Genomic DNA, 26,917 nt, shown 5'->3' on the forward strand with positions numbered 1-26,917 from the left:
ACTTTATATAGAGACGTATATCTTTTAAATATGCACCTCCAGACCCACGTGTACATGCACACGTGGGTCTGTTCTAAAAGGCAGAGGCTTCCCACTGCTAGCCCGTGACAACACCCCCTCACAAAATCCTACGGGCGACTCAACATTCTTCTATCAATCGCTGTGGTCGTTTAACAGTCGACCACCACCCTTACTTCTTTCTGGCATCAACACTTGTCTCTGTAGCATTCTCCCCGAAGCTCCTCCGCTCATCGCTTCCTCCGCCTGGGGTTTATCTTGTCCCTCTTCCTGATCCATTCCTGGTTCGATCTGTCTGTCACTTCTAACCAGAGGTTTAAAGTAAGACGCATTCCTAGTGACCTCCTGAAAGTCATTTTCCGCTGTTATCATAGAGTCCTCTCATCACGGGTCTGCACTGCAGCCATCACATCACGATCACCCTGCCTCCCGGCAGTACCCTCCATAGCCGCTGCCTGGACAACCACTCTCTCATAAATGCCCGCCATCTCAATAACTGCGTCAATGGAAATTGGCTTTTTCACAATTGCGTAGCATAGAAAGAATGGATCGGCCATAACATAGTGGCTGCCCTATGCAGCATCAGGTGTGTAGAGTTTTAGTAAAAGCCAAGTGTGGAACCTTTCAACTCTGCATTGCTGTATGTCCGACAGCAGAGGTGGTAGACCGTCTAATGTGCTCGCTGCGCTGCAGCACAGTAGGTGGACAGCACAGTTGCAATACCGTGACAAAGTGTGCAGCAAGTCGAAATGTGTGTTTCTAACTGAAACTGCCGCACAACATCGAACAAGACACAAATAATTAGTTAACAGCATTCTTCTGTCAATGTTATGCAAAATAGGCCCCGCTAGCCAGAAATATTTGCAGATAATATATAATGCATATAGAAATCAAGACGAATTAATCAGCTGCAAGTCTGCAACCTATAAAAGTCTGAAATGTAGTAAGCTAAAAAGCAATTGAAAAGTTTCATAAACGTTAGTTATAGTCACAAAAACTTGATTTATACTGAAATAAGCTTACTCGCTAGCTTTAGAACACATTTTCCTATAGCATCATTATATTTTCAACTGGCCTTTAATTGTTTAAAAAGCTTAAACTATATCTCAGAATGATTTGCAGCACTACCCAGTGGTGGAAATGGAAAAAATGTGGTGGGGGATCCCACAATTGCTGGGATGGGGGAGGAGTTGTGGGGGCACAGGGGGCTAATTCTAGAGGGGGCGGGGTTGGTAGTGGCCATCCAATCAAATAAATACTTTTAAAAAAAGAAAGAAAAATAAGTGCCCACAACAGTAACATTGCCTTTTACCGGCGGCCAGGGCTTTAAGTGGGATGGGGCCTGCCGGGGCTCAGCCCCGGCAGGCTCTGAAATTTCCATTTAGGCGGGGCCCTGTGGGGCCCACTAATCTCCCCTGCCAGCCCCGGCCACTACACAAAAAGGATTTCTTTCTGAAGCCTGAAGCTCTCGCTCGTGTGCGAAAGCTTCAGGCTCCAGAAAAAAATGCCCTTTAGCCGTAATGGTGGCGCCGCACCTGCGAGGCATCCCTTTAAGCAGGAGATGCCCGTGGGCCAGCACCACCATTATGGAGAAAACACGAGGCCGCTGGAAGCTGAGGCCGTTTTCCTGGAGACTGAAACTCGTGGAGTTTCAGTCTTCAGGAAAACGGCCTCAGCTTCCAGAGGCCTCACCCCTTCAGCCTTAATGGTGACGCTGCCCCCACGCAGCTGGCAAGGGGCAGCGCCACCATTAAGGCTGAATAGGCGAGGCCCTGTCCCCTGCCAGGCAAGCCTATAGAATATAAATGCAGAGATCAACACCCTCTCCCATCTGGGGAGAGGGTGTTGTATCACTACAAAAGGTTGCCTGGCAGGGATGCCAGTAGCCCATTGAGCCGGGGCTCGTCAGGGGGGCGTGGCCTAACGGGCACGCAGGACCCCTGCAGTTAGGCCAGACCCCCTTGATGAGCCCTGGCTCATTTTGTTGTGCGAAAAAAAGAAAAAGAAAAAAAAAACACCCTCGAGGGCGGCATTGACTTTTACGCGGCTCTGGCACTGGTGTGTAAAGCACAATGCTCGCTACATGTACAACTGATTCCTTTCACATGTAGTGAGCATTGTGCATTACACATCAGTGCCAGAGCTGCGGTAAACGGCAATGCTGCCGTCGCAGGCGCATTTTTTTTTCTTTTTCTTTTTTCCAGCGCGGTTCATGGGCTTGGGCGCTGACTCTGGCCGGATCCCGAGATCGGGCTGCACATCTGGTGCCGGATCCCGGATCCGCCGAGAGCCGGCCCAATGACCAGCACTGGCACTACCGTGATGAGGGAAGGGTGTCCGTATTGACCCGGTGATGAAAGTGCTTTGTGTATCACTTGAGCGTGACAGGAGGTACTTCTGAATGAACACATGTAGACATCGGCCTGTGCCAAGATGGCGTCCCTCCTATGTCTACAGATGAAGAGATTAAAAGATTCACGGGTGACGCGCCCACTGTAGGTCAATGGGATACATGCAGAGTATAACGGTTGTAAAATATATATATATATTTAAGTTAAAAAAGAGTGAACCAATGTGAAACCTTTCAGTTCAGGAGCACTCATCAAAGCATTGTGTTTTACTGTATGTATTGAACGTAAGAGAACATGAACAACACACATATGAAGTAATATAGATTAGAGCCTGAGGGGCTTGTGTGTGGTGTGGCCTACTGAGCCGCCACCAGGGTTATCCAAACCTTAGCCCACTGGAGGAAAGAAAATGAGGAAGCAGCAGCTCAGAGGATGGGAAAGCGGGATGGCGGGATGAGGTCCATGTCTGAATGATAGAGCGAAAGACATGGCCTAAAGTGCTAGCATAAGGATTGTGCTTCCGAAGATTTGGAACATGGTACGCTAGTAGCCAATGGCTGCATGCCGGAGGGTCTCAGGGCCACCCTGGTAGATTGGTGGCTTAATGCCTGGGTGTCTCATCCTGCTGGACCGGTTCTTGATAAGTTGTAAAATACTGTAGAGTAAATCAATGACGCAGTTGCAGTGTAAGGACTCCAATGAGTACCTATAGATCCCATTTGATCAGCGGTGGAGCCAATGTCTGCGTATCATACTGGAACCTTTCCAAGAGTGTACGTTTCTAGATAAAGCGTGAGTATATTGGCCGCGTCAGCGGGCCTCATCTTTCATCGCGCCTGCAGTGTTCTCGACCTTTCGTTTTCCACTACCCTTGTCCTTTGACCCTGGAGTCAGGGGCTCCTCCCTCCAGGTCTTCTCGCCCTCCCTTGCCAATAGCCGTCGGTTGCGTGGTCATCTGACTCCTGGCACCTGCCTGTCATCGCCTCCCTGGCTCACGAGCACTTATCCGGCCCTTCCTGTTTGAGTGGCCTGCTCTCTGAAGTGATGGCTGCACATTTTTCCAATTAAGTTGTTTCAAGGGCCTTTGTTAAGCGCGTCCTGAGGACCATATCAAAGGCTTGCAAATCAGGTGTAATATTTCAATCTTACTAAGCCCAGCAGCTGTGGCTGGCAAGTCAATGGCTTTTCATTAGTTGGCTGCCTCACCTTGACTCCCGAGTAAGCCCTGGGCACACAAGGGGCACATATTGCTAACAGATGTACCATGCATTTGCTTTTTCTGCTTAGCCAGATTGCTACAACTTTTGAAATCATGGTGCAGTAACACAGGTCATTATTGCTTTGCAGTGATGCTAAGCAGCTTTGGCTTGCATCCCTGGGCTGGATTTGAAAGTTCAGAATTTGCCAGTTTTCATTCACAAGTATTTACTTCTATACCGGTTTGTCTTTTGTAAACCAAACACAATTGTGCTGAGTAAGTTGCTCACGTGGAAACCGGAGGTTAACGGTGATTTCCAAACTGACATAGGTCATCTTCTGTGCAACAATCCTACATGCGATGATTGTTCAACTGCTGTGCAGTGATGTTGTGGCCACTGTCATTTTCCGTTCGTCTCCCTTTGGCAGTAAGCAGTGTTAGCGTTGCAATTATTCGATTATAGATGGAGATTCCGCGCCCGTGGCTTTGCCTCCCATTTCTCCAGGGTAGTAGCTGCCGCCTTGAGCTGGAAATGTACCAAGTTTTGGTTTTGAATAAGTGCCGAGGACGAGTATGCTCGTCCTGCTTGCATAGGCCTGCATAATAGCCCAGCAGTTAAGGGGTTAATGCTAGCATTTGTATTTGGGTTCGCATGTACTCTGGGTCCTAGCAGGCGCAATGTAATGGTTGTTGGTTGGCATGCTAAAGCGCCTGAAGATAGGGGCAGGATCGGTCACTATGTCTGCTGGGGGGGGGGGCGGGGGCATTTTAGCCCTGAATCCCCAAAACAGATTTTCATGCAAGAACGTACAAACCGGAAATCTGAAACTGTGCTTGGAATTTATTAATTCAGAATCAATCACCCCACCCCCAAAATGCACAGGAGTATTCTGTACGGGTGTGGGTGGGGACTGAGGGAGCTAGCAATGGGACAATGGCAGGATCCCCCAGTCTTTCATTTGGTTGTGTGCCTAGGAACCAGCACATATGCCTGGTGGCCCTCATCTGTGTTTCTTGTGGCAGATCATCCTGTGGCATATTTGTTTTCATTTTGTCCCTCTGACCCAAGTGTGCAGGCCAGAATATGGCTGCACACTAGGACTGCAAACGTTTCTGTATGTTTTGGAGCCTATTTTTCATTTTGTAGTATATATATTTTATTTTTTATTTACTTGTTTGTAATCAAAACAAAATTGATTTTTACAAGAAATTATTTCGTAGAAACAGGAGAAGAAGTGAGAGAAGAAAAGGAAGAAAAAGTATAAAAGATCATAGAAATTATTAGAAGTCTCAGTTAATTATTAGTTCAGCTTCTATGATCTCAACTGCCGCCGTTGACCATTTTGTTTTTTCTCCAGCCACCAGACGGCACCACCATGTGTCCTCCTCACGAAGCGTGCAGTGTTACATCAGGGGCGCCAGAAAAGCTACCCTCAAATGGACTGTTTTAGCACAGTTCAGTAGTATATTTTTGATTCAATTTTGTGCCTTCGTCTTGCTGAGAATGTATGGTGGTCTCGCTGCATGTTTGGTGTGGCAGTCTATGTTCAGGGATGTCGTTTGGGGGTTGCCAGGGGTAGCAACTGCTATCCCAGGCTCCCTCTCTGCTATCCCTATACCTGTCCTTGCGATCCCTGGGCCTCTGGACAAAGAGGCAGTGCCAAGAGCAGAGCTCTGTGTTGCACCTGAAACAGGTGATTGTGGCTAAATGTACCGCAGCTTTTTTCACCCGGAATCTCGATCTCGTTAGCTGGAGAAATAACAGGGATGCAGGAAACACCATGAAGCCGCCATTACTAACAGGTTGGCAGTCTATTAGTGAAGAATGCCTGAGTGGTTGGGTTCAGAGGGGGGACTGTCTGTGCAGCTCATATCCAGGACTGTAGCAACAGGAAGGGTATGGGGACGTGTCTATGTAGCTGGGAATGGCAGCCTGCAGCACTCAGTTACAGCACAGCATGAACACAAATCTCATCAGTGTTTCTCGTTGTCTGTTTTGAACATCCGGTGAGCCACTGGGCCTGTGGTGAGAGGGGTGTGCCCCAGTGGCTTTTGCCACCAATCCTGTCTTGGCACTGTGTGACCTGACCCAGATCTGCCTGACCTGCATCACAGGCACACAGAAGATAGACGCAAGGTGAGATAATTAATTTACATGAAGTTGCCCTCTGCCTCTGAGGTAACCATCTGTTGCTTCCTCAAGCAAAAAAAAAGCTATATATTTGGAAGGATAGCTCAGGGGCAACACACTTGCTTTGGGAACAAGAGGATGCCATGCAACATGGGTTTAGTTCCTGTTCCAGTGCTTACAAGCTGGAGAAGGCTGGCATTAAGCAAGATATAAAGGACCAAAGAAAATAATAAAATGGCCCTTTTCAATGTGTGATGTCATGGAGCTGCTGCTGCTTACATTTTAAAATAAAACACTCATCCTTCCCCTCTAACTCCCATCTAACAAAGAAAACTGGGCGTTACTTGCCAAATAAGCAAAACAGAAAGGTGATGTCTCGAAGGTTTCAAATCATTCATAACCACTGGCACAGCTCTGTGCAACCCTCCAGACCATCATTTTTCTGGTAAGACTTGTGTTGGTCAGTTTCTGTTTCCAGTCTGTGGCCAGACACGTGGCAGGCACTGGATGTCTGCGCTTTGGGGTTTAGGCCTCTGTGAGATGCTCGGGTTACAATTTCAGCCCGAGTGACATACAGTAGTCCAGGTTGTTGTGTTGGACGTCTACTTACACTCACAAGCATTTGGTAATATGGGCCTAAACACACTGATATTAATGCTACATATGTTGATCCATTCTTCTATGAAATGTATATCATATTATGTGATATCATAGCCATATTTTTCTTAGTGAACTGAGGAACAATGCTATGTGATACCACTTCATGTTTTGTGAAGGTGCGAAAGGTCCTGTGCCATCACTTCCCGCGATGTCACTTGGGGGTGGGGTCAAATTACCACTTCCTGTAATGCCATCAGAACTCAAGGGTCATGTGATGTCACTTCCGCTACCCCTGTCATTTTGGTGAAATGATTTGCCTGTCTATGTTGTGAGTTTTGAGTAATAATTTTCATTTAAAAGTATATTTTATATTTTATGTGGTCCCACCAATCTTACCATGCCTGGCTGAACAGCTGTGTGTGCCTGGGGGCTGGAGGTATATTTGTACATATTGAAATGTGTATGTCATTCCATTTGTCCCTTCTTCCCTTTGTGCATTCATGGTGGCCCTGCTGCAGTTTGCTGTGGCAGACGATCATGCGCGTTTTGTGGAATATTTTTCATTCTGCAATATATTTTTCATTTCGATTTGTCACTTCAAACCTGCTGCAAATGCATAACTAGGTGCGTCTGTCTGTCTTTTGAGGACTGCTGATATGTTTGTGTGTTTTCAGAAATATTTCTCATTTTAAGATGTTCATTTTGTTTTGCCCGTCTAACCTAACTGATCATGGAGGCATCCCGGCCGTATTGGGGGTTTTGGTGTGGCAGATCACCTTGGTCGTTTTGAAGATATTTTTCATTTTGTGGCAATTTTTTTCGTTTTGTTTTGTCCTGCCGTGTATGTCTGAGCAAGTGTGCATATGTGTGTGTTTTGGGCGACAGATGTTTGATGTGTGTTTTGCGGTGCATTATTAATTTGATCCTACACGCCTGCTGCATACGCTTGCAGGTATAGATACATTTTTTGGGCATTAAAAAAGTGAACATCTCAAGGTTGGCTAATGTGATTTTAAAAATATTTTGAGGCGTGCACTACTTCAGCCGAAGGCCGGGGTGTATCAAATGTCCTTATTCTCGAAATAGACGCGTTTGAGACATATATCCCCGGCTAAATAGTTTGCTTTTCAGCTTCTATGGAAAGCCCCATACGTTTCTTCCAGTCATATGTGTTGGCATGACACGTGCCCAATTTGGCAGGAGTGTTTGGATTTTGACAGGACAGTGGCCTGCCGAATTTGGTGAATTTTCATGTGGCAATAAGACCCAAGGCGGCGGGCCAATACCGCCCCAGGTAATGCCCAGGGCCGTAGTTATAGGCCGCCGCCTTGGGTCTTATTGCCATTAGTACCCCGGCCCGTTGGATCAGGGTGCTAATGGCATTTTTTTCTGTTCCGAAACACGTTTAAAAAAAAAAAACACAAGAAAATGGCCGCCGCCATGGAAAGGGAAAACCTAGTCCGTTTTCCCTTTCCATGGCGGCCATCGGGAGCGGACGCGCTGGGAACAAAAGTGTTGAAATGCTCAATCTAATGGCATGGCGCAAGGACCCTAACATTTTTCAAATCATTATCACATCTGCCCTATACCCCACCTTCTTTGTTTGCCTAACTAAATTCACCAACTCAGATATTTTTTTACAGCATGGTGACCTGACCAGAATCTCCTGAATAAAAGCTGTCTGAAATATCTGTTTCCTTTTTTATTCCAACTCAGACACGTTCTGATCCTCCTGCAGCCACCCTCTACCCTAAGCCTCCACGGCTAGTGTGCTTGGTTCCTATTTGTTTCCGTACTTGATTCTGTGCCTGATCCTGAGGCTGATCTGATAGAACACCATCTCTGCCCCTTCATGATGTAAGAGGATTAAATTCAGCACTACAGCTAAGTTAACGCCTAGTCTAGAATACTGAATGAAAACCCTTATTGATATATCTTTATGTCCAGTTCAGGCGTTCTGGATGACTACCCCTATATAACACCCCTCTCCTGGAATCCCCCTGACCCCACTGAGCCAAGAAGTAGTTCTGTTTTGCAAGTTTAAAAGGTTTATTTGATAATTTAAAATATATATATATATCCCACTTTATAATAAATTAATAATTGAATAGCACACTTAATCTGATATGATAAAGATCAACAACGGAGAATCTGGCACTAGCACACTTCTTATAATCACTAATGAGTTGACATGAAATGGATAAGGTAGCACACTGGTAAATAGGAACAAAAGAAGAAGGTGGTACAAAATGCTTTATAGAGTTCAAATGGATGCAAGGTTGAATGAATGAAATGCAGTATAGAAATACTCAATATGATTTCAACAAAACAATGTAATCACTTTTCTCTGGCAATCCCCTCCCCCCCTTGATGCAAGGCAAGGAAATGGAAGGAAACACACAGTTCTCAGAAATGCAATCAAATGTGATTCAGTTCACCCCGGCAAGCTTACAGAAAACAGATAGGAGTTTTGAAAACACAGGCCCAAATTGCTTTGATATGTGCTGGCAATGAATTGAAAAGTATGCTAAAATACTTTTAATTCCCTTTCAGAGGTTCAGGGTGATTGGTATCTAGTTAATATTAGTCCAGGCTCACACTAGCAATGATTCAGGAATGATTAGCAGGTTAAACGAATTTCTGGCAAATGGAAGGCAAGCAGCAGCAGTTTTACATGTGAAGAAATTTGCAAATCGCGGTAAAATTCGCGAATGCGCCGAGCGCTATTACAGAGGAACCACAAGGACTATCTCTATCGTTTTGGGGTCCTAGGAAAGCCTAGGATCTCAGCTTCAAAATGAAAGTTACTGCAAGTCTCTAGCACAAACGGTTGCGGAGATATGAGCGATTTTGTGAAGGTCGTTTTTCAGATTTGAAATTTTAAACGCACACTTTTTCAGCTTTAAAAATGATGGCAGGATAACACAATTGCTAAGCTGCAGTTCTACTTAGGTTAAAATGGATTGAATTATATTATTTTAACTAAGAGATGGGTTCTACACAGTTTTCTAGGTACTCACACTATATTCTTGAGTGAAATGGGCCACGCCACGGATCTGGTCAGATTTTAAACTCGCCTCTGGTCTCTGCACTTCACAGTGATCTGGGTCAGCTCTCTCTGGTTCTCTGGTCTGGGTCTCTAGTTCTGGATAGATTGAAGTCTCTAGTTTGGCTCTCTGGAGGTTTGATGGAGGTAAATATGGATTTTTCCGGCAGAGCGTCCCGCTGCAGATGGAATTGAAGGTCCCTATCTGTCCTGTCTGTCTGCTTTTATGTGTTTAGAATGTGGGTGTGTTCTAGCATCACTGACCCTACCTCTCTCTCAGCTTCTAATTGGTCAAACTTCCATTTATCATTTGATTGGGGAATGAACTGTGAGTCAGAGGGATGTCATTTTATGGCTTGCAGATAGGACACTCCTCTGTCAGATTGCACACATTCTATATTTGATAATAAAAGACATATTTCACAGTTACACAGTTGCTTGAAATTACATATACATGGTGTGGCTGAATTTAGCCATGTCTCTGTCCAAATCTGCTGTTTCTAAGAGCTTGCATTCAGAAATGGCACATAATTGACTTTTTAACTGATTTTTCACTTTCTGACATTGACCCAACTTTACATACATGTGTGCAGGGAGTATGGACATTAACTGATGAAGTTTCAGATTTTTAACATGCATACATTTAGAGTAATATCCACTTTTCCGCTAAAACCCCCCTGAACATACCACCGGTTCTAAAAACCTCTTAAACTGTGGGCAGAAAAATCACAAGAATTATGGTATCATTTATAAAATTTTCACATGTCCGCTCTATGAGTTATTCATCTTTTTAGAGTTATGTTCTGGCTCCAAAGGGGTGTGGTTTCCTCTCAGCATAAGGTAGACATACTGGTTTATCCAGTTCTGCCAAGTTCTTTCCTCAGGAGGAAGCCACTTTTTACGACCATTTACGACTCCTGCCAATAAAACCTTTGCCTGAGCCAGGACAGGGCTTTGTTCACTTCCTGCAGAGCACAGGTAATTCAATTATCAGATAGATGGCATATCCTTAGTGTGAGCAGCAAAAGGGCAGCTAGGCCTGGGAACACAGCTGTGACTCAAGTTTCACTCCTGATGGGGGTAGTTGCCAGGCAGAATTCAGTTCCTTAAGCCGGGTTTCAGATAAAATGTCACTTTTTGTTCCCCAGTTTCTGCATTCAAATAAAACTAAACATTTTCACATATGCAGCTAGAAGGCTGATTCTAAGTTTAAAACTATGACATTTAAACAATTGCAACCTATGTGACACTCAAAAGTAGGTCACTCAGTCAATTTAAACATTTAGATTTTTTTTAGTGTATTTCAGTCCAAATTTACTTAAACTGCTGAAATCCACAGCGCAGCCAGTCTTGTTATAAACCTTCAAGTCACTTCAGAATATAACTTGACATTGGATCCACCTCTCAGTAAGTCTTTCTTTGGCCTGTTTTGGGTTCATTTATTCAGTTTTCTACAAAATCTGGTGGTTTTAAAACGCCGGCTTTTGGATAGTGGTGAGTACTGGTACTGCACCCCTTTTTGGGATTTAAGAAAATGAATTCCCAACAGTTATGGGTTTGCTTTTGGCAATCAGCATTGCCATTCCCAATGGTTTCAGACTACTGTGTGGGTAGTCCAATGGTGGTTTTAGGCAGTGTCCTTCTGTGCCCATAACATCGGCAAAAATGAGTGGCAGCCTATTCTTCATGCATTTCCCTGTGCATTTTCTGGGAAGCTCTGGCCATCATGAGGTTTTCCATGTCAGTACTGCACAGTTTTGAGGTAGGGCTCGGATGCATGGGTAAATACATCCCACAAGCCCCCCTCTTGCGATGGCCATTCTATTTCACGAATGGGACTCGCAAGACCTGGGATGTTTCCTCATCTTCTTCCAATAGATGGCACAGTTCAGCATCTTTTCCTCCATCCGGTACTGATCGATCGGTTCTCCTCGCCGGTCCTGATGGGAATATTGGGCGGTCCACTGGGCCCATTGGATCTTCGTTCCCGGTCTCCGGATCGTCCTCCTTGGCCAGTCTCAAGGTCTTCTTTCTCCTAGGACGACAAAGGAAGAGCGGCAATACCTACTCATAGACATTTTTCCACCACTGTTGAGATGGTGGGATAGCATATGCATTTCATCATGACGAAACATTACATTCTTATTTTGATAAAAAACAGTATGGCTAAGAGACAGTTTCATACAAATCACAGTATGTTAGAGACTAGATGTGGTATGTTTTATGATTGGAACTGAATTAGTCTGATACAGTACCCGCTAGGATTCCAGAGGATTCCTCCAGTTGTTGCAGAGTGTGCCTGGGATGGCAACATTTCAACTGGTTTATGTGGACCCACTTGTCTTCCCCCGCTGCCAAAGGACCTTTGGGGATGTGGATTTTGTAGGCCAGAGGGGAGATTTTGTCTATGATCTCGAATGGTCCCTTCCATGTAGGCAAAAATTTGCGCTGCTTGGCCTGGTTCCTTTGGAAGTTGTATAGATAGACCCGGTCCCCCACCTGATATTCCTTCCTGGAAGTTTTCAGGTCATAGTGGGTCTTCATGCTATCAGCTGATCTTTCTAGATTCCGCTGAGCATAAGCAAAAGCATGTTGGAGGTGTTTCCTTAAATTCGCCACATACTCATGAGTAGTGGAGGCATTTATCAGTGTCTGCTCTTGGGTCCTGTAGAGCAAATGCTGAGGAAGCACCATCTTGCGCCCAGTCATCAACTCAAATGGTGACATTTTGGTTGCAGATGAAGGGGTAGATCTGATGGCCATTAGGACCAGAGGTAATCGGATATCCCAACTTGGCCCAGAATCTGCCACAAACTTCTTTAATATGCTCACAATGGTTCGGTTATATCTCTCTACTGCCCCAGAAGAAGCTGGTCTATAAGCAATATGCAGCTTTCTCTTGACCCCCAGTATCTCCCACATCTTTGTCATTACTTCACTGGTGAAGTGGCTACCTCTGTCTGACTCAATCCTTTGAGGTAGACCAAAACGGGAAAAGATGTGGTTAATCATCAAGGCAGCTGCCGTTTCTGCCTTGCAATTTGGGGCTGGGAGACATTCCACCCACTTGGTAAACAAGCATGTCACAGTCAACATGTACTTATTCCCCCTAGCCGAGCGAATCACAGGGCCTACAAAGTCGATTTGTAAATCTGACCATGGGAGTGTCATTCCCCTCTTTTGTAAAGGTGCCCGGTGCGTAAGGGATGATGGCTGAAATTGTGCACACACAAGACACCCCTTCAAGTATTGGTCGAGGTCCTGCCCCATGTGTGGCCAGTATGCAACCTCTCTTAAGATTTCCAATGTTGTGTGAAACCCCCTATGACCGGCGGTGGCCGCATCATGGGCGTGACTTAACATCAGACTTCGGAATGAGGTAGGAACCACCCACTGATCGTGGCCAGCTTTGGATTTCCTTACCAGCAAACCGTCTTGGATTCGGAACATTTTTGAACATTTCATCAACACTCTTAGGTCCTCTTTCCCAATGTAATCGGTATCCGTCAGGGGAAAGTTCTCAGGGTCCTCAAGGTGCTGGTAAAATTTACCAATAATTGGATCCCCCTTCTGAGCAGTAATCAAATCAGCATCAGGGGTCTCCTTACTCCATTGTGCCATTGAAAGGTCGTTGTGAGCATTTGTCTGGGACCTAGTGATGGCAGTGACCTGGATTTCCCCCAACAGGGACTCAATCTCAATTAGATCCCCTTGGATGGCCCCGGTTTTGGCCAGCTGATCAGCTAAGTCATTTCCAGTTTTGTCTGGTCCCTCTACTTTGGAATGACCCTTGATCTTTTTCCAATAGATGGTCATCTCATTCGATGTGACCAGATCATCAATGTTTTGGATCAACTTCCCATGTTTCAAGGGTTTGTTGTTAGCACATAACATGCCTCTGGTTTTCCAATTAACCAGGTGCTCCACGAACCCGTTCCGTACATAATCCGAATCTGTGATTATGACCAGTTCGCGGAGTTGATGCTGGACAGCAGTGAGGATGGCCTGATGCACAGCCATCAATTCTGCCACCTGACTACTTCGGGGACCAATTTTGTATCCAGCGGAGGGTTCTGGGGACTCATTCACCCATGCATTCCCTACGCCAGCCACCAGTTCTTTCTCCCCGTTGTTGTCAACATGGTAAGAGCATCCATCCACATAGACAGTGGGCATTCCCTCACACTTGTCCTCTTCAAAGACTTTGTGTGGGGAATTAAGGTATGCCTCCGTGTTGTCCTTGATTTTTAGACTTTCGTCCTCGAGACAGTTTTCTCTGGCACAATCATGCAAGTCAGCCAGACCTTGCGCGAGGGGACTCTTCTTGTTTTGGCCATATCTGACCTCCACAGGAAAGCCTTGCATTGACAGAATCCAGGAAGTAATTCGGGAATTACTCACATTTCCGGCCCGGATTCTGTCACTTTGGAGATATTGCAGAGGCTGGTGTGGAGTCTCCACTATGATGTGTTCCCCCTGGATAAACGGGCGGTAATTCTTCAATGCCCACACCGTTGCCAGGAGTGCCTTCTCACAATCGTTGAATTTTTCCTCCACAGAGGATAAAGTTTTGCTCGCATAGGAGATTACTTTATTGACCTTGTCATGCTTTTGATATAATACTGCCGTCAAGCACGTATTAGAGAACCCCGTCTCCAGGAAGAACTCCTTGTTTCTGACAGGATAAGCTAGGCAAGGCGCTTGTGAGAGGCTTCTTTTGAGTCGTCTTACTGCCTCGGATTGTTCTGGACCCCATTCCCACTTGACCCCCCCCTTCAGGAGATGAATCAGGGGTCTGGTGATCTCTGCGTAGCCCTCAATGAACTTCCTGCTGTAATTAGTCAGTCCAAGGAGGCTCCTTAGTTCTCGCAGAGTTGTGGGGTCTTTCAGTTTCTGAAGTGCTTCCACTTTCTTTTCCTGGGGACAGAGGCCCTGAGGAGTAATCTCATGCCCCAAGAAATTAACACGGGTTCTACACCACTGTGCTTTCTGAAAGGAAAGTTTTGCTCCGGCGGCCCTCAACTGTGTCAGAACATAACGGATCTCCGCTATGTGTTCCTCAACAGTTGAGCTTTTGATGAGGACATCATCTACATAAGCCAGGTTGCCCCTTGCACCCAAGTCGGGCATGGCCTTGTGTAGAAAAATGTTGAATTCATTGCCGGAGTTGAGGTATCCGAAGGGAGTCCGGGTCCATGTGTACTGCTGGCCCCCAAAGGTAAAAGCCAGCTTGTATTGGTCCTCCCTACTGACAGGCACAGTCCAGTATCCATTGGTCAGGTCTATTGCAGTGAATACCTGTGACCCCTGAATCTGGGCCAGCCCTTGGTCAATGTAGGGCAGAGGCCATCGGGAAGTATGGACCCGTTTGTTGAGCTCCCTAAGGTCGGCGCAGAGTCTCCACTGGCCGTTTGGCTTCAATATTCCCAGCACCGGATTATTGAAGGTGCTGTGGACGGGACGGATTATTCCCCGGGACTCAAGGTTCTTAATTATTTCGGTAAGGGACTCCATTGATGCGAGAGGCAAGCGATATTGCTTCACAAACACAGGAGTCATGCCAGGGTCCGTGGGGATTGTGGTTGTGTGGATGTTGGTGCGGCCACAGTCATATGAGTCTACCGCAAAGAGATCTTGGAAATCCAAGAAAACTTGTTTCAACTTTTGCTTTTGTTCCGGAGTCACACAGGCATCAGCTAGGTTGACTCTCTCTTCCACCATCTGCCTGAAGCCTGGAAAGACTTCTGGTTTGGCTATCTCCGCGGCCTTCTCCAGCTGGGTGGAGAAGTCCCTGGTCAGAGTGCTGATTTGGACCGGAGGCTTCAGGTGGGCAAGGCAGCCTTCATGAACCTGGAAAATCACCTCATCCCTCCTGAATTCACAAGTCACATCTTCCTTACCATAAGGGCAGGAAGTGTACACCAGGAAGTTCCCCCCATGCCGGGTAAAAATCCTGTCTGGTGTTGTATTGTCCTCACTGTCACTGTCAAAACAGTCCTTGGGGATTGGTCCTAACAGTTCATTTCCAAGGTCAATGGAGAAATGTCGGTCATCAACCGCCATTCCAATAATGGTGCCTGCGGCTAGAGTAATACTCTTTAAGTCGCTGTTATCCACCTCTATTGGAATGGTGTCATGTTCTATGTTGACTAATGGTGTTGGGTTTACCCCCAACCCTTGCTGTTGGAGAGAAGCATTTAGATGTATGTAAGCATCAGGGTTTTTCAACTCTTGTCCCCTTTTAACTTTCACTTCCAGGGAGAATTGTCGGGTCCTTTCTGGGATGGTGACTTCCTCTTTAACCTGAATTTCAACTGCATAAGGTAGCAATTGAGCTGACCTAAATGCTTTTTCTGGATCATCAAAGCCCATGGGATTATCCGCTAATCGGGACCAAGCTTTGAAGTTTATTAGGTCCAAACTAATGGCAAAGCGATTGAGAATGTCACTGCCTAAGTAAAAGGCGGCAGGGACGTCTCGCACGACCCAACAATTGTGGACTATGCTCTTGTTGCCAATGGAGATTTTGAGCATACACCTGCTTGGCAGGAGATGTTTGGAATTAGGTGCTTCCAGGTCCATTTCCCATTTGTCTATCAGTTTGAATGTGGGAATGGCTGGATCTTTTGGGAGTTGGCGGAACATGGCTTCGCTGATGAAGCTCTTACCGTTGTTCACACACACTCGAGCGAGAACAGAGTCCTTCCCATCATTTAACTGAACAGGGATGAACAACTGCTCTCCAATTTGCTGAATATCAGCCAGGCTCTGAGCTGATTTCACATCTTTCTGGACTATAGGAGTGGGAGTTTCAGATTGTGGATTGGTATAGAATTTCAGAGTGTTTCCTTCCAGCGTGGAATACCACCTTAAACTGGAAGGAAGGTTGATTTTCAGAAATAGAGAGGACCCCCCATCACTAGTCTGTTGTCCTACTGCTATTACTGTCACGTCTGGAATTTGGTTGTTCTGGAAGTGAAATTCTACTTGGTCAGATTTTTGTTCAACCATGTGGCAGGTGCCGTTTAAACTAACATGGTTAACACTCTGTTTTAATTTGATTGGTCGGCTAGTCTGGGTCCAGAGGACCTTGTTTACGCAATCTATTAGGGGTGACAACCTTCTCAGGAGGTCATTCCCTAGTAAACAAGGGGTGCCCTCTGGGGTCACAACTATGACCGGGTGTTTCAACTTATGTCGCCCAATTTTAATGTCCAAATCTGCCGTCCCCTCGACGGGAATTTCCTTCCCGTCAAAGTTCTGCAATTGTCCAGGAAGAGAGGTGAGAGGAATTTGGTAATTCTCTCCCCTTCCTGCATTCAGTTCATCAAAGGCCCTTCTGGACAGAAGGGTAGCTTGAGATCCCGTGTCCACCAGTGCCAAAATTGTACCCTGCCCCTGTACTCGGACCGGGGCATAATATCTTCCCTCCTTTTCCTCAAGGGGGCTCAGATAATGTACATTTTTGGACAACTGGTGGGCTAATTTTCTGGTTTTGGACATCGCTAGCGAAGAGATTTGGGCAGAATTCTGTGGAGAGCCTTGGGAATCTGAAAGAAAAAGTTGGCAACTGGAGATCAGAGCCATTGTGGGTTCCCCTGGCTCCGGTTCTGGGCCGCCCCCCCCTTTTTGGAGGCAGTCACCAGGATGGGTTTGAACCAGGGGATTTTCTTGCGGTTGGTTCTGGGATGAGATGGTGGGCGGCGGTAGCTCAGTCTCCACATCTCCCCAGTCTGGATTTGCATCCCTAGGGACCCATTTTTCTTTGGGAGGAGTTCCCCCCTCCCTGAAGGAGAAGATCCTTTTCCCAGGATCCTCTGAGGATCCCTCTCCCTCAAATTGGAAGATCTGTACCTCCTCCTCAAACTGAGTCTGTTTGGGTCTTTTGTTTCTCCTACCACCCCTCTGCTCCTTAGGAGACAGACTTTCAGGGGCAAGAGATTTTGTTTCCGGTTCCTGGGTTTCCAGGGGCTGTTTACAAGTGAGGAAGGAAGCTTCCTCCAAGGCTTTACACCCCCCTTCCCTTTGTGCCTCCTCCCTGGGAACCGGTGAGTTATCGGGGTGCTGCCCCCGTCATTGTTCTGGAGCACCAGGTCCAGAGTTGGGTGCGTTCTGCGCCGGCACGCCCATCTGAGGGTTCTGCTGAGCCCTCAGTATGTGACCCAGATCCCGCGCCATGTTTTGAACCTGGCGCTCTAACTGGGAAGCCCGCTCAGGCTGATACGGGGCCCTGTTTTCTCCCCTGGGCTGATCCCGGGAAGGGTAGCTGTCCCTCCTCTGGTAGTACCCCTGGTTGGGAAGATTTGGGTACCCCTCCACCCTTGGCCTCCCCTCTCCCGGATTCAGTGGTCTAGGCTCAGGGAATTGGGGAAAGAAGGATGGATGGTTTTGGGGCTGAAAGTCGGGTGGATATCTGGGGAAAAAGTTCTGCCCAGGGTTTGGTAAATTTCTGCCCTCCTGTGGGAAGTTTGGAGGGAAGTTCCCTGGGTTAGGTGCTTGTCTGGATCCCCCCCCTTGGGCTGGAGGAGTCCACACATAACCCAGGATGGGTCGATTTCCCTTGTAACGGGGACTTACATAATCAGGAGAGCGAGGGACCCCATTTGTGGGGCTGCCTCCTTGGCTCCCTGTCTGTGACTGACCCGAGGACCTCCTGGGCCTAGCATTATTAGGTGCAGGTAGGTTTTTAGGTCCCCCCATCTCCAAATACAAAACGGGGGTGACCTTTACCTCTGCCACCTTGGCAGCAGCAGGGGTGCTGTTGGCTTTGGGGTTTTTCTGGGCATTACTTTTGCTATCTATCGGTTTCTGCACCTCATAGATCCGGGTAGCCTGTTCAATGACCCAGTCTAAAGATCTTTTCTCGTGAAAATCCCTCACGAGCTGGGTCATGATATATTTGGGCAAGGCATGGAAAAACGTATTTATAAATTCTCTGCTATCTGTGCGCACCCTTCTGGTGGTCTGCGCAAAAGCACGCTTTAACTCCTGCACAAATTCTTGTGGGGCCTGATCCTCCCCACATTGCAAATTGTAGGCTGCCTTGCGAGCCTCTTGAGGATTTCTGTGAACAGAAAAATGTTTCAAGATGGCCGCCTTATAGGTGGACCATCTTAAATGATTTTGGTCCTCCAGCCCTGCAAAGAAACTGGAGTATTCCGGGGAGAAGGTCCACTTTACATACTGAATACAGCTTTGGCTGTCCTTCAAATGGAAAGTCTCCATCATTTGTTCAAACAACTCTAAGTGCTCCCAAACAGAATACTTAGCGTTCTTATGGTAAGGCGTGATGATGCTCCTGATCGCCTTAATCTGCTTTAAGGGGTCCTTAAGCAAGGCCCTTTTTGCCTTATTGGCCTTTTTGGTTCGGGTAACCCTTGTCCATTCGTCCTCGGACTCAGAGGCACTGCTCCCAGAGGTTCCCGTCTGTTCTTCCAGGTTTTCCCGGATTCTGCGAGCCTGGGAATGGCTGGCAGACTGTGGGGACCTGGTCTCCTGTGTCCTGCGCAGTTCAGAGGAGTCTTCAGATTCCTCCTTGCTGCCAGGATTTGATGGGTACCCCCTCCACTGACCTAACTGGGCAGAGGTTTTCAGGATGCCCTTAATGGGCCTACTCTCCTGGGGTTCCCCATTGAACTGTACTGTACTTGGGTGCCCATGCCCGGATGCCCACCCCTCCATTCCTGAGTGGTACTGGCCTATGAGCCCCATACTCTTAGCTGGATAGTAATCTGCCATCCCTGTGGCCCTGTGCTCATGTGCGCCAGGGGACATGGGGGTGGTAGAGTCCAGGGACTGGGGGAGATGAAGGCCCCTGGTGTTAGGGCTCCTGTGGTTATGGTCAGGAATCTCTCTTTCCCAGCGGACCTCATCTCTATCCGCCCCTGCTCCCTGTTGCAATGCAAGAGCCTGCATTTGTGCTTTCAGTTCCTCTGTTAAGGCCTTACTCGACTCTATCAGTTTCTCCTGCATCGCTACCTGTTGCTGGAGCCTATCATTGTGTTGACAGAGGGCCTCATTTTCCCTCTGTGCTTCCTGGTTGGTTCTGGAGAACTGGGCCAGTCTTTGCTGCAGGAGGTTTACCTCCTGAGTCCCATCCCTACTGGCCTGCTCCTTTCTTGCCAGAGCCTCTTCCACCCTCCTGGTGTGCTCTAACAAGTTCTGGTTTTCTTTTTGGAGGTCACCCAGCCCCTGGAGGGCCAGGTGATTTTCTTCCATTTTCCTTTTTAAATGGCAGACTTCCTGGCCTATGGCGTCTCTTTCCTGACTAAGAGCCTGCATTTGTGCCGCCAGGTCGTCCCTCTGCCTTTGGAAGGCACCAGCTTTCTGGCGCTCCAGGTCAAACTCTGCCTGGGTATCCAGGTCTTTCAGAATCAGTTTATTGCTCTCTGCCTTCTCTCTATCTAGGTGGCTTTGCAGGGTGACTACCTGCTCAGCACATGCCCTATTGAAGTCCAGTTGTTGCTCCAGCTTTTTCTGGTTTTGCAGTAGGGAGTCCAAACCTTCTTGGTATTCCTTCTGCAAGGCCAGAAATCTGGTATCCTGTTCTACCTTTTCCTGTTGCAGCACATCCATATCCTTCTTTATTTTAATGATGTGCTGCCTACTATCATCTTCTGACTCCTGGCTCCTCTGCAGCCTCTGCTCAGAAGAGACCAGGTCAGATTGGACCTTCTCTAACGCCATCTGTTGCCTATTTGCCAGATTTTGGCTTTCAGCACATCTATCCTGCATGTCTCCCATATATAGGTACAGGTATGCCGCTATCCTAACAATCTTGTTGTGTTCATCTTTGGCCTTAGGAGCCATATATAGTTCACTCAGGGCCACATGTAATGGACCCTGATCTCTCCATAAGTCTGACCCTGTTTCAGTGACCTGTCGCGTGATGGCCTGCAACCAGGCATCCTGGCCCTGTTCGGTCCATTCACCTCTCACAAATAGCTTATGCAAGAGGTGCTCTCTGGCTATTTTCATATCTACCAAGGTCGTCATTCTAGAGATTGGTCTCTGTCCTGACTTACAGAAGTTAGTATTTTATTTTTTTAGAACAGAACTTTTCTTGGAGTGTCCCTTTTGAGGAATGCTTCACAGCGTAATGCAGCGTGGTGATCCGACTGGATGTATGTATCCCGTCAGTTAGCACACTGTATTAAGCTGCACAAGTGGTATTCTAACCCAGACGTCCCGGACGAGCCCCCAATTTGTAAGAGGATTCAATTCAGCACTACAGCTAAGTTAACGCCTAGTCTAGAATACTGAATGAAAACCCTTATTGATATATCTTTATGTCCAGTTCAGGCGTTCTGGATGACTACCCCTATATAACACCCCTCTCCTGGAATCCCCCTGACCCCACTGAGCCAAGAAGTAGTTCTGTTTTGCAAGTTTAAAAGGTTTATTTGATAATTTAAAATATATATATATATCCCACTTTATAATAAATTAATAATTGAATAGCACACTTAATCTGATATGATAAAGATCAACAACGGAGAATCTGGCACTAGCACACTTCTTATAATCACTAATGAGTTGACATGAAATGGATAAGGTAGCACACTGGTAAATAGGAACAAAAGAAGAAGGTGGTACAAAATGCTTTATAGAGTTCAAATGGATGCAAGGTTGAATGAATGAAATGCAGTATAGAAATACTCAATATGATTTCAACAAAACAATGTAATCACTTTTCTCTGGCAATCCCCTCCCCCCCTTGATGCAAGGCAAGGAAATGGAAGGAAACACACAGTTCTCAGAAATGCAATCAAATGTGATTCAGTTCACCCCGGCAAGCTTACAGAAAACAGATAGGAGTTTTGAAAACACAGGCCCAAATTGCTTTGATATGTGCTGGCAATGAATTGAAAAGTATGCTAAAATACTTTTAATTCCCTTTCAGAGGTTCAGGGTGATTGGTATCTAGTTAATATTAGTCCAGGCTCACACTAGCAATGATTCAGGAATGATTAGCAGGTTAAACGAATTTCTGGCAAATGGAAGGCAAGCAGCAGCAGTTTTTACATGTGAAGAAATTTGCAAATCGCGGTAAAATTCGCGAATGCGCCGAGCGCTATTACAGAGGAACCACAAGGACTATCTCTATCGTTTTGGGGTCCTAGGAAAGCCTAGGATCTCAGCTTCAAAATGGAAGTTACTGCAAGTCTCTAGCACAAACGGGTGCGGAGATATGAGCGATTTTGTGAAGGTCGTTTTTCAGATTTGAAATTTTAAACGCACACTTTTTCAGCTTTAAAAATGATGGCAGGATAACACAATTGCTAAGCTGCAGTTCTACTTAGGTTAAAATGGATTGAATTATATTATTTTAACTAAGAGATGGGTTCTACACAGTTTTCTAGGTACTCACACTATATTCTTGAGTGAAATGGGCCACGCCACGGATCTGGTCAGATTTTAAACTCGCCTCTGGTCTCTGCACTTCACAGTGATCTGGGTCAGCTCTCTCTGGTTCTCTGGTCTGGGTCTCTAGTTCTGGATAGATTGAAGTCTCTAGTTTGGCTCTCTGGAGGTTTGATGGAGGTAAATATGGATTTTTCCGGCAGAGCGTCCCGCTGCAGATGGAATTGAAGGTCCCTATCTGTCCTGTCTGTCTGCTTTTATGTGTTTAGAATGTGGGTGTGTTCTAGCATCACTGACCCTACCTCTCTCTCAGCTTCTAATTGGTCAAACTTCCATTTATCATTTGATTGGGGAATGAACTGTGAGTCAGAGGGATGTCATTTTATGGCTTGCAGATAGGACACTCCTCTGTCAGATTGCACACATTCTATATTTGATAATAAAAGACATATTTCACAGTTACACAGTTGCTTGAAATTACATATACATGGTGTGGCTGAATTTAGCCATGTCTCTGTCCAAATCTGCTGTTTCTAAGAGCTTGCATTCAGAAATGGCACATAATTGACTTTTTAACTGATTTTTCACTTTCTGACATTGACCCAACTTTACATACATGTGTGCAGGGAGTATGGACATTAACTGATGACGTTTCAGATTTTTAACATGCATACATTTAGAGTAATATCCACTTTTCCGCTAAAACCCCCCTGAACATACCACCGGTTCTAAAAACCTCTTAAACTGTGGGCAGAAAAATCACAAGAATTATGGTATCATTTATAAAATTTTCACATGTCCGCTCTATGAGTTATTCATCTTTTTAGAGTTATGTTCTGGCTCCAAAGGGGTGTGGTTTCCTCTCAGCATAAGGTAGACATACTGGTTTATCCAGTTCTGCCAAGCCAGCTTGCTCTCACAGGCAGTGCTCCTCCCCTTTCCTCAGGAGGAAGCCACTTTTTACGACCATTTACGACTCCTGCCAATAAAACCTTTGCCTGAGCCAGGACAGGGCTTTGTTCACTTTCCTGCAGAGCACAGGTAATTCAATTATCAGATAGATGGCATATCCTTAGTGTGAGCAGCAAAAGGGCAGCTAGGCCTGGGAACACAGCTGTGACTCAAGTTTCACTCCTGATGGGGGTAGTTGCCAGGCAGAATTCAGTTCCTTAAGCCGGGTTTCAGATAAAATGTCACTTTTTGTTCCCCAGTTTCTGCATTCAAATAAAACTAAACATTTTCACATATGCAGCTAGAAGGCTGATTCTAAGTTTAAAACTATGACATTTAAACAATTGCAACCTATGTGACACTCAAAAGTAGGTCACTCAGTCAATTTAAACATTTAGATTTTTTTTAGTGTCTTTCAGTCCAAATTTACTTAAACTGCTGAAATCCACAGCGCAGCCAGTCTTGTTATAAACCTTCAAGTCACTTCAGAATATAACTTGACATTGGATCCACCTCTCAGTAAGTCTTTCTTTGGCCTGTTTTGGGTTCATTTATTCAGTTTTCTACAAAATCTGGTGGTTTTAAAACGCCGGCTTTTGGATAGTGGTGAGTACTGGTACTGCACCCCTTTTTGGGATTTAAGAAAATGAATTCCCAACAGTTATGGGTTTGCTTTTGGCAATCAGCATTGCCATTCCCAATGGTTTCAGACTACTGTGTGGGTAGTCCAATGGTGGTTTTAGGCAGTGTCCTTCTGTGCCCATAACATCGGCAAAAATGAGTGGCAGCCTATTCTTCATGCATTTCCCTGTGCATTTTCTGGGAAGCTCTGGCCATCATGAGGTTTTCCATGTCAGTACTGCACAGTTTTGAGGTAGGGCTCGGATGCATGGGTAAATACATCCCACAATGAGACACCAACATTTGGCCAGTTGGAGGATGTTAGGCCAAATCATGTATACCCATTACCCCTTTCCTGGGATCCCGAGATCAACTCAAAGCACGAGCAAGTCCAATTCAAGATACTTACCCTTACCTACAATTCTCCCTTAGCTAATTCGCCCAATGTATGTCCAGGGAAAGATCAAGCATTCACCCACCACACACTTCTGAGTAGTCCTGGGCGAACATGTGCATTGAATGCCAAATCACTCAAGGTGTGGGTGTCTCTGGGTCTCAAAAACTTTGAAAAGGTTTCTGGAAGTCCATGGTCACCCTGGTTTAAACATGAGGACCTAGCAAGGGAGGACAGTGCCCTGTAGCATGTTCCACACTCCTACTGGGGCTGGGCAGGCACATGTAAGTCAGTGGGGCCTATTCCAACTTTTGTTCTATTTGAAGTGCACCTGGGAGGATGGCAATAGAAAATAAATATGATTGAGCGAAAAACGTCAAAAGCAATGATTATGCATTTGACATTCTCCATTATTTTTTAGCGTATCTGCGTAAGTGCGGGAAGTGACGAAGCAACTGCAATCTGTCCAGTCTGCCCCAAAAGGAGTAGTTGGATACCTAAATGCTAGGATATATTCCCGCTACAAAGGAAAAACCAGTAACCGCAGGTGTGGTCAGCCATGTTAAACTCTCATTCTTGAAATGCCCTAGTCATAGCGGACAAGGACTCTATGTCCACACATACTCCGGCTACTCGCGATGGGGGGAAAAACAGAGAACAGAAAATCACATGATGGGTTCTTCACACCGCAGATTTTCAGCAACTATTTTTAACTGTGGGCAGAAAAAATTATAGGAGACTTGGCAATGCGGCTGTGCTATAGATGTTTCTAAAATCTACACTAATACATGGCAAGCGATCTGTCGCAGGAAAGTGACACATTAATCAGTGAAAACAGCATTTGATGGAGAACCCATTGCCCTTTATCTCAACATTCGATCACCAATGTAAATAAATATAAAAGAATGACTCATTGACTCTGATCACCTAACTATCCAAGCAGAAGCCTGATCTGTGGCTACTCCAATTACCCAACGTTGGCTGATGCTTGGTTCTAGCGCACAGCGGAGAAGGGATGGCGCTACAAAATCAACAAGCAGCTCAGAGAGCCACCAGAAGAGCGGTGGCAGAGGGCATCAGTTTTGGCCTAAAAACATCTAATCTGGGCTTGTTGCAAGTGAAGAGGTGTGCCAAAAACGGGACAGCATACATCTTTGCTTCAGCACGGCAGCGGAGGGAAATGCTGACCTGTATTACCGTACACCTATGGGCCTGCTCAGTTTGAGAAACATGAGGGTGTTCTCCCAAGTAGATCTCGGGAAACCCTTATTCAGGTGACCTCTAAAGGAATGACCATCTTTTATCCCAACCCTAAAGGCAAACGAGCAGGGAAAGATCACCTGGCATGGGGAACCCGGGGTTATGCTCAGGCAGGAGAATGCCCAAAGGGAGACGCAGTATGTTATCGAGGAAGAAGAGAGGGAGGGTGAAATCTTTGAGATCATTATGGGCTGTGCCACATTTGCCCCCCTTCCTCCCATTAAATCTCTCCTACACAAGCCTGTCGACCACTCCATAGCAAACAATCCCCTAGGATCCCAAACCCCTGTCATGCTGTTTTCTGCCTGATTACTCCCATTCATTCTTCTCCATATGCTTCAGGTTATTCTGTACCGAACATCAACTCTACTTGAGTTAGACACTACTGTTCACCTAGTCCCCCAGGTTTATTTCACAATCCCAGTTATTCCTGCCTGCTATAAGAACCCCACAAATCCCGTCCCTCTGATTGTCACTTTCCAAACTCCCAGTCTGCTTTGACAACTCACTAACATTCCCACAATCCCCATATTCAGATCACAATTAGAACTCTGGTCATTCTCGTTTGTTTCGAAAACCCTCTCCGAGATCACCCCAAACCCAAATACGAAAGCTTATCCCAACTCTTATCTGTTCTCCCTGCTCGTCTTTCCCTCACCTGTCTTTGCACTCCATACCCCTCAAAATACCCTGTGTTCTTTCTGCTTACCCATCTTGCAAGGTACTTAATACTTAGTACTTAATGTCTGGCTAAGATCGTCTGTGGTCCTTGATTTCCAGGGGACCTAGAGCCGAGCCAGAGCCAGGCATTTGAATGGAGCCAATCTCGAGTGCTGGTTGACTTGAACACACACACACACACACACACACACACACACGCACATACACACACACAGGCTTTTGGATAACAAATGTCTACAAATAAAGGCTCTTTAACAGGCTTTTATACAAAGGATGATTTACATAACTTTAAGGAAATCTTACCAGTTTCACCTCTTCTTCCCCTTTTACCCCGTTTTCCTGGCGGCCCTGCAAAAAAAAAAAAATCAGTGCAGTCAGTTCCTGTAAACATTTAGTGCGTTGGTGCAATTCAACACGTTGTGCTCTGCTCCATCTTATTCAGGGCTGCACGCTATGCAAGTCAGCAGGCTGCTTAACTCCGCTGCTGAGAATGTGTGTGCCACATTCTTGGGACCAAGCTCCCAGTGCTAGGTGCATGACATACACGTCCTCAAGACATTTCACATTAATTCTGTTTAACAATGTGCAAACATGAATGCAGCAGTTAGGGGGTTAATTGAAGAGGTCCATTCCATAGCGTATGTACATAGTTTACATCTGGTTGGGATAGATAATAAGAAATGATGCACAAAGGCTATTTTTCTGGGTCCTTTGGTGGGCAGCATACTGTAGAGAGTGTGATATACAAATGTGCTCTCAGCCGAGTTCCTATCAACCAGGTTTCCTCCGCTATTGCTATGGTTACAGGCAACGCGTTGCCATGTGGACTCATCGTGGGCCCCTTTGGTCTTTTGAGCCTGATATCAACAATAAGAGGAGTCCAATTTTAAAGCCGAGAGCTGACGTCCTTCTTATGCTCATGCCACTGCTTCTATAAGCATCACTTGGTTTCGGGATGAGGGCAGTGAAAGAGCCATTGTTCTGTCCTTGTCTACACCATGCTGCCAGGCACAGAATAGGTGACTGGCTCCAAAGCCAGGGACCAGGGAACTGCCCCATCCCCTCTCTTTCTTGTGCTTCTTTCTGATTTGTATTCCTCTCTTTCTCCACTTTCTTTCCATTTCCTCATTTTTACTTGCCCAATCTGTCCTTCCCTGCCTATCTGGGAGGGGAGGAAGGAAGGAAGGAAGGAAGGAAGGAAGGAAGGAAGGAAGGAAGGAAGGAAGGAAGGAAGGAAGGAAGGAAGGAAGGAAGGAAGGAAGGAAGGAAGGAAGGAAGGAAGGAAGGAAGGAAGGAAGGAAGG

The 26,917-nt window shown here is 46.1% G+C and overlaps 1 protein-coding gene across 1 annotated transcript in view; it reads right to left on the reverse strand.

The window, feature by feature from the left end:
- Window positions 1-922: 922 nt before the first annotated feature.
- Window positions 923-26,917, reverse strand: part of COL25A1 (collagen type XXV alpha 1 chain) — a 652,723-nt gene continuing 626,728 nt past the window's right edge. The window contains exons 3-4 of the mRNA XM_069630174.1: window positions 25,918-25,962; window positions 923-966 (exon numbers count right to left, since the gene is read on the reverse strand). Of these exons, the coding sequence (XP_069486275.1) occupies window positions 923-966; window positions 25,918-25,962 (89 nt within the window). The remainder of the gene's footprint in view (window positions 967-25,917; window positions 25,963-26,917) is intronic.

Source organism: Ambystoma mexicanum, chromosome 6q (assembly GCF_040938575.1).
Source record: "Ambystoma mexicanum isolate Mex_15411 chromosome 6q, UKY_AmexF1_1, whole genome shotgun sequence".
Classification (NCBI taxonomy): domain Eukaryota; kingdom Metazoa; phylum Chordata; class Amphibia; order Caudata; family Ambystomatidae; genus Ambystoma; species Ambystoma mexicanum.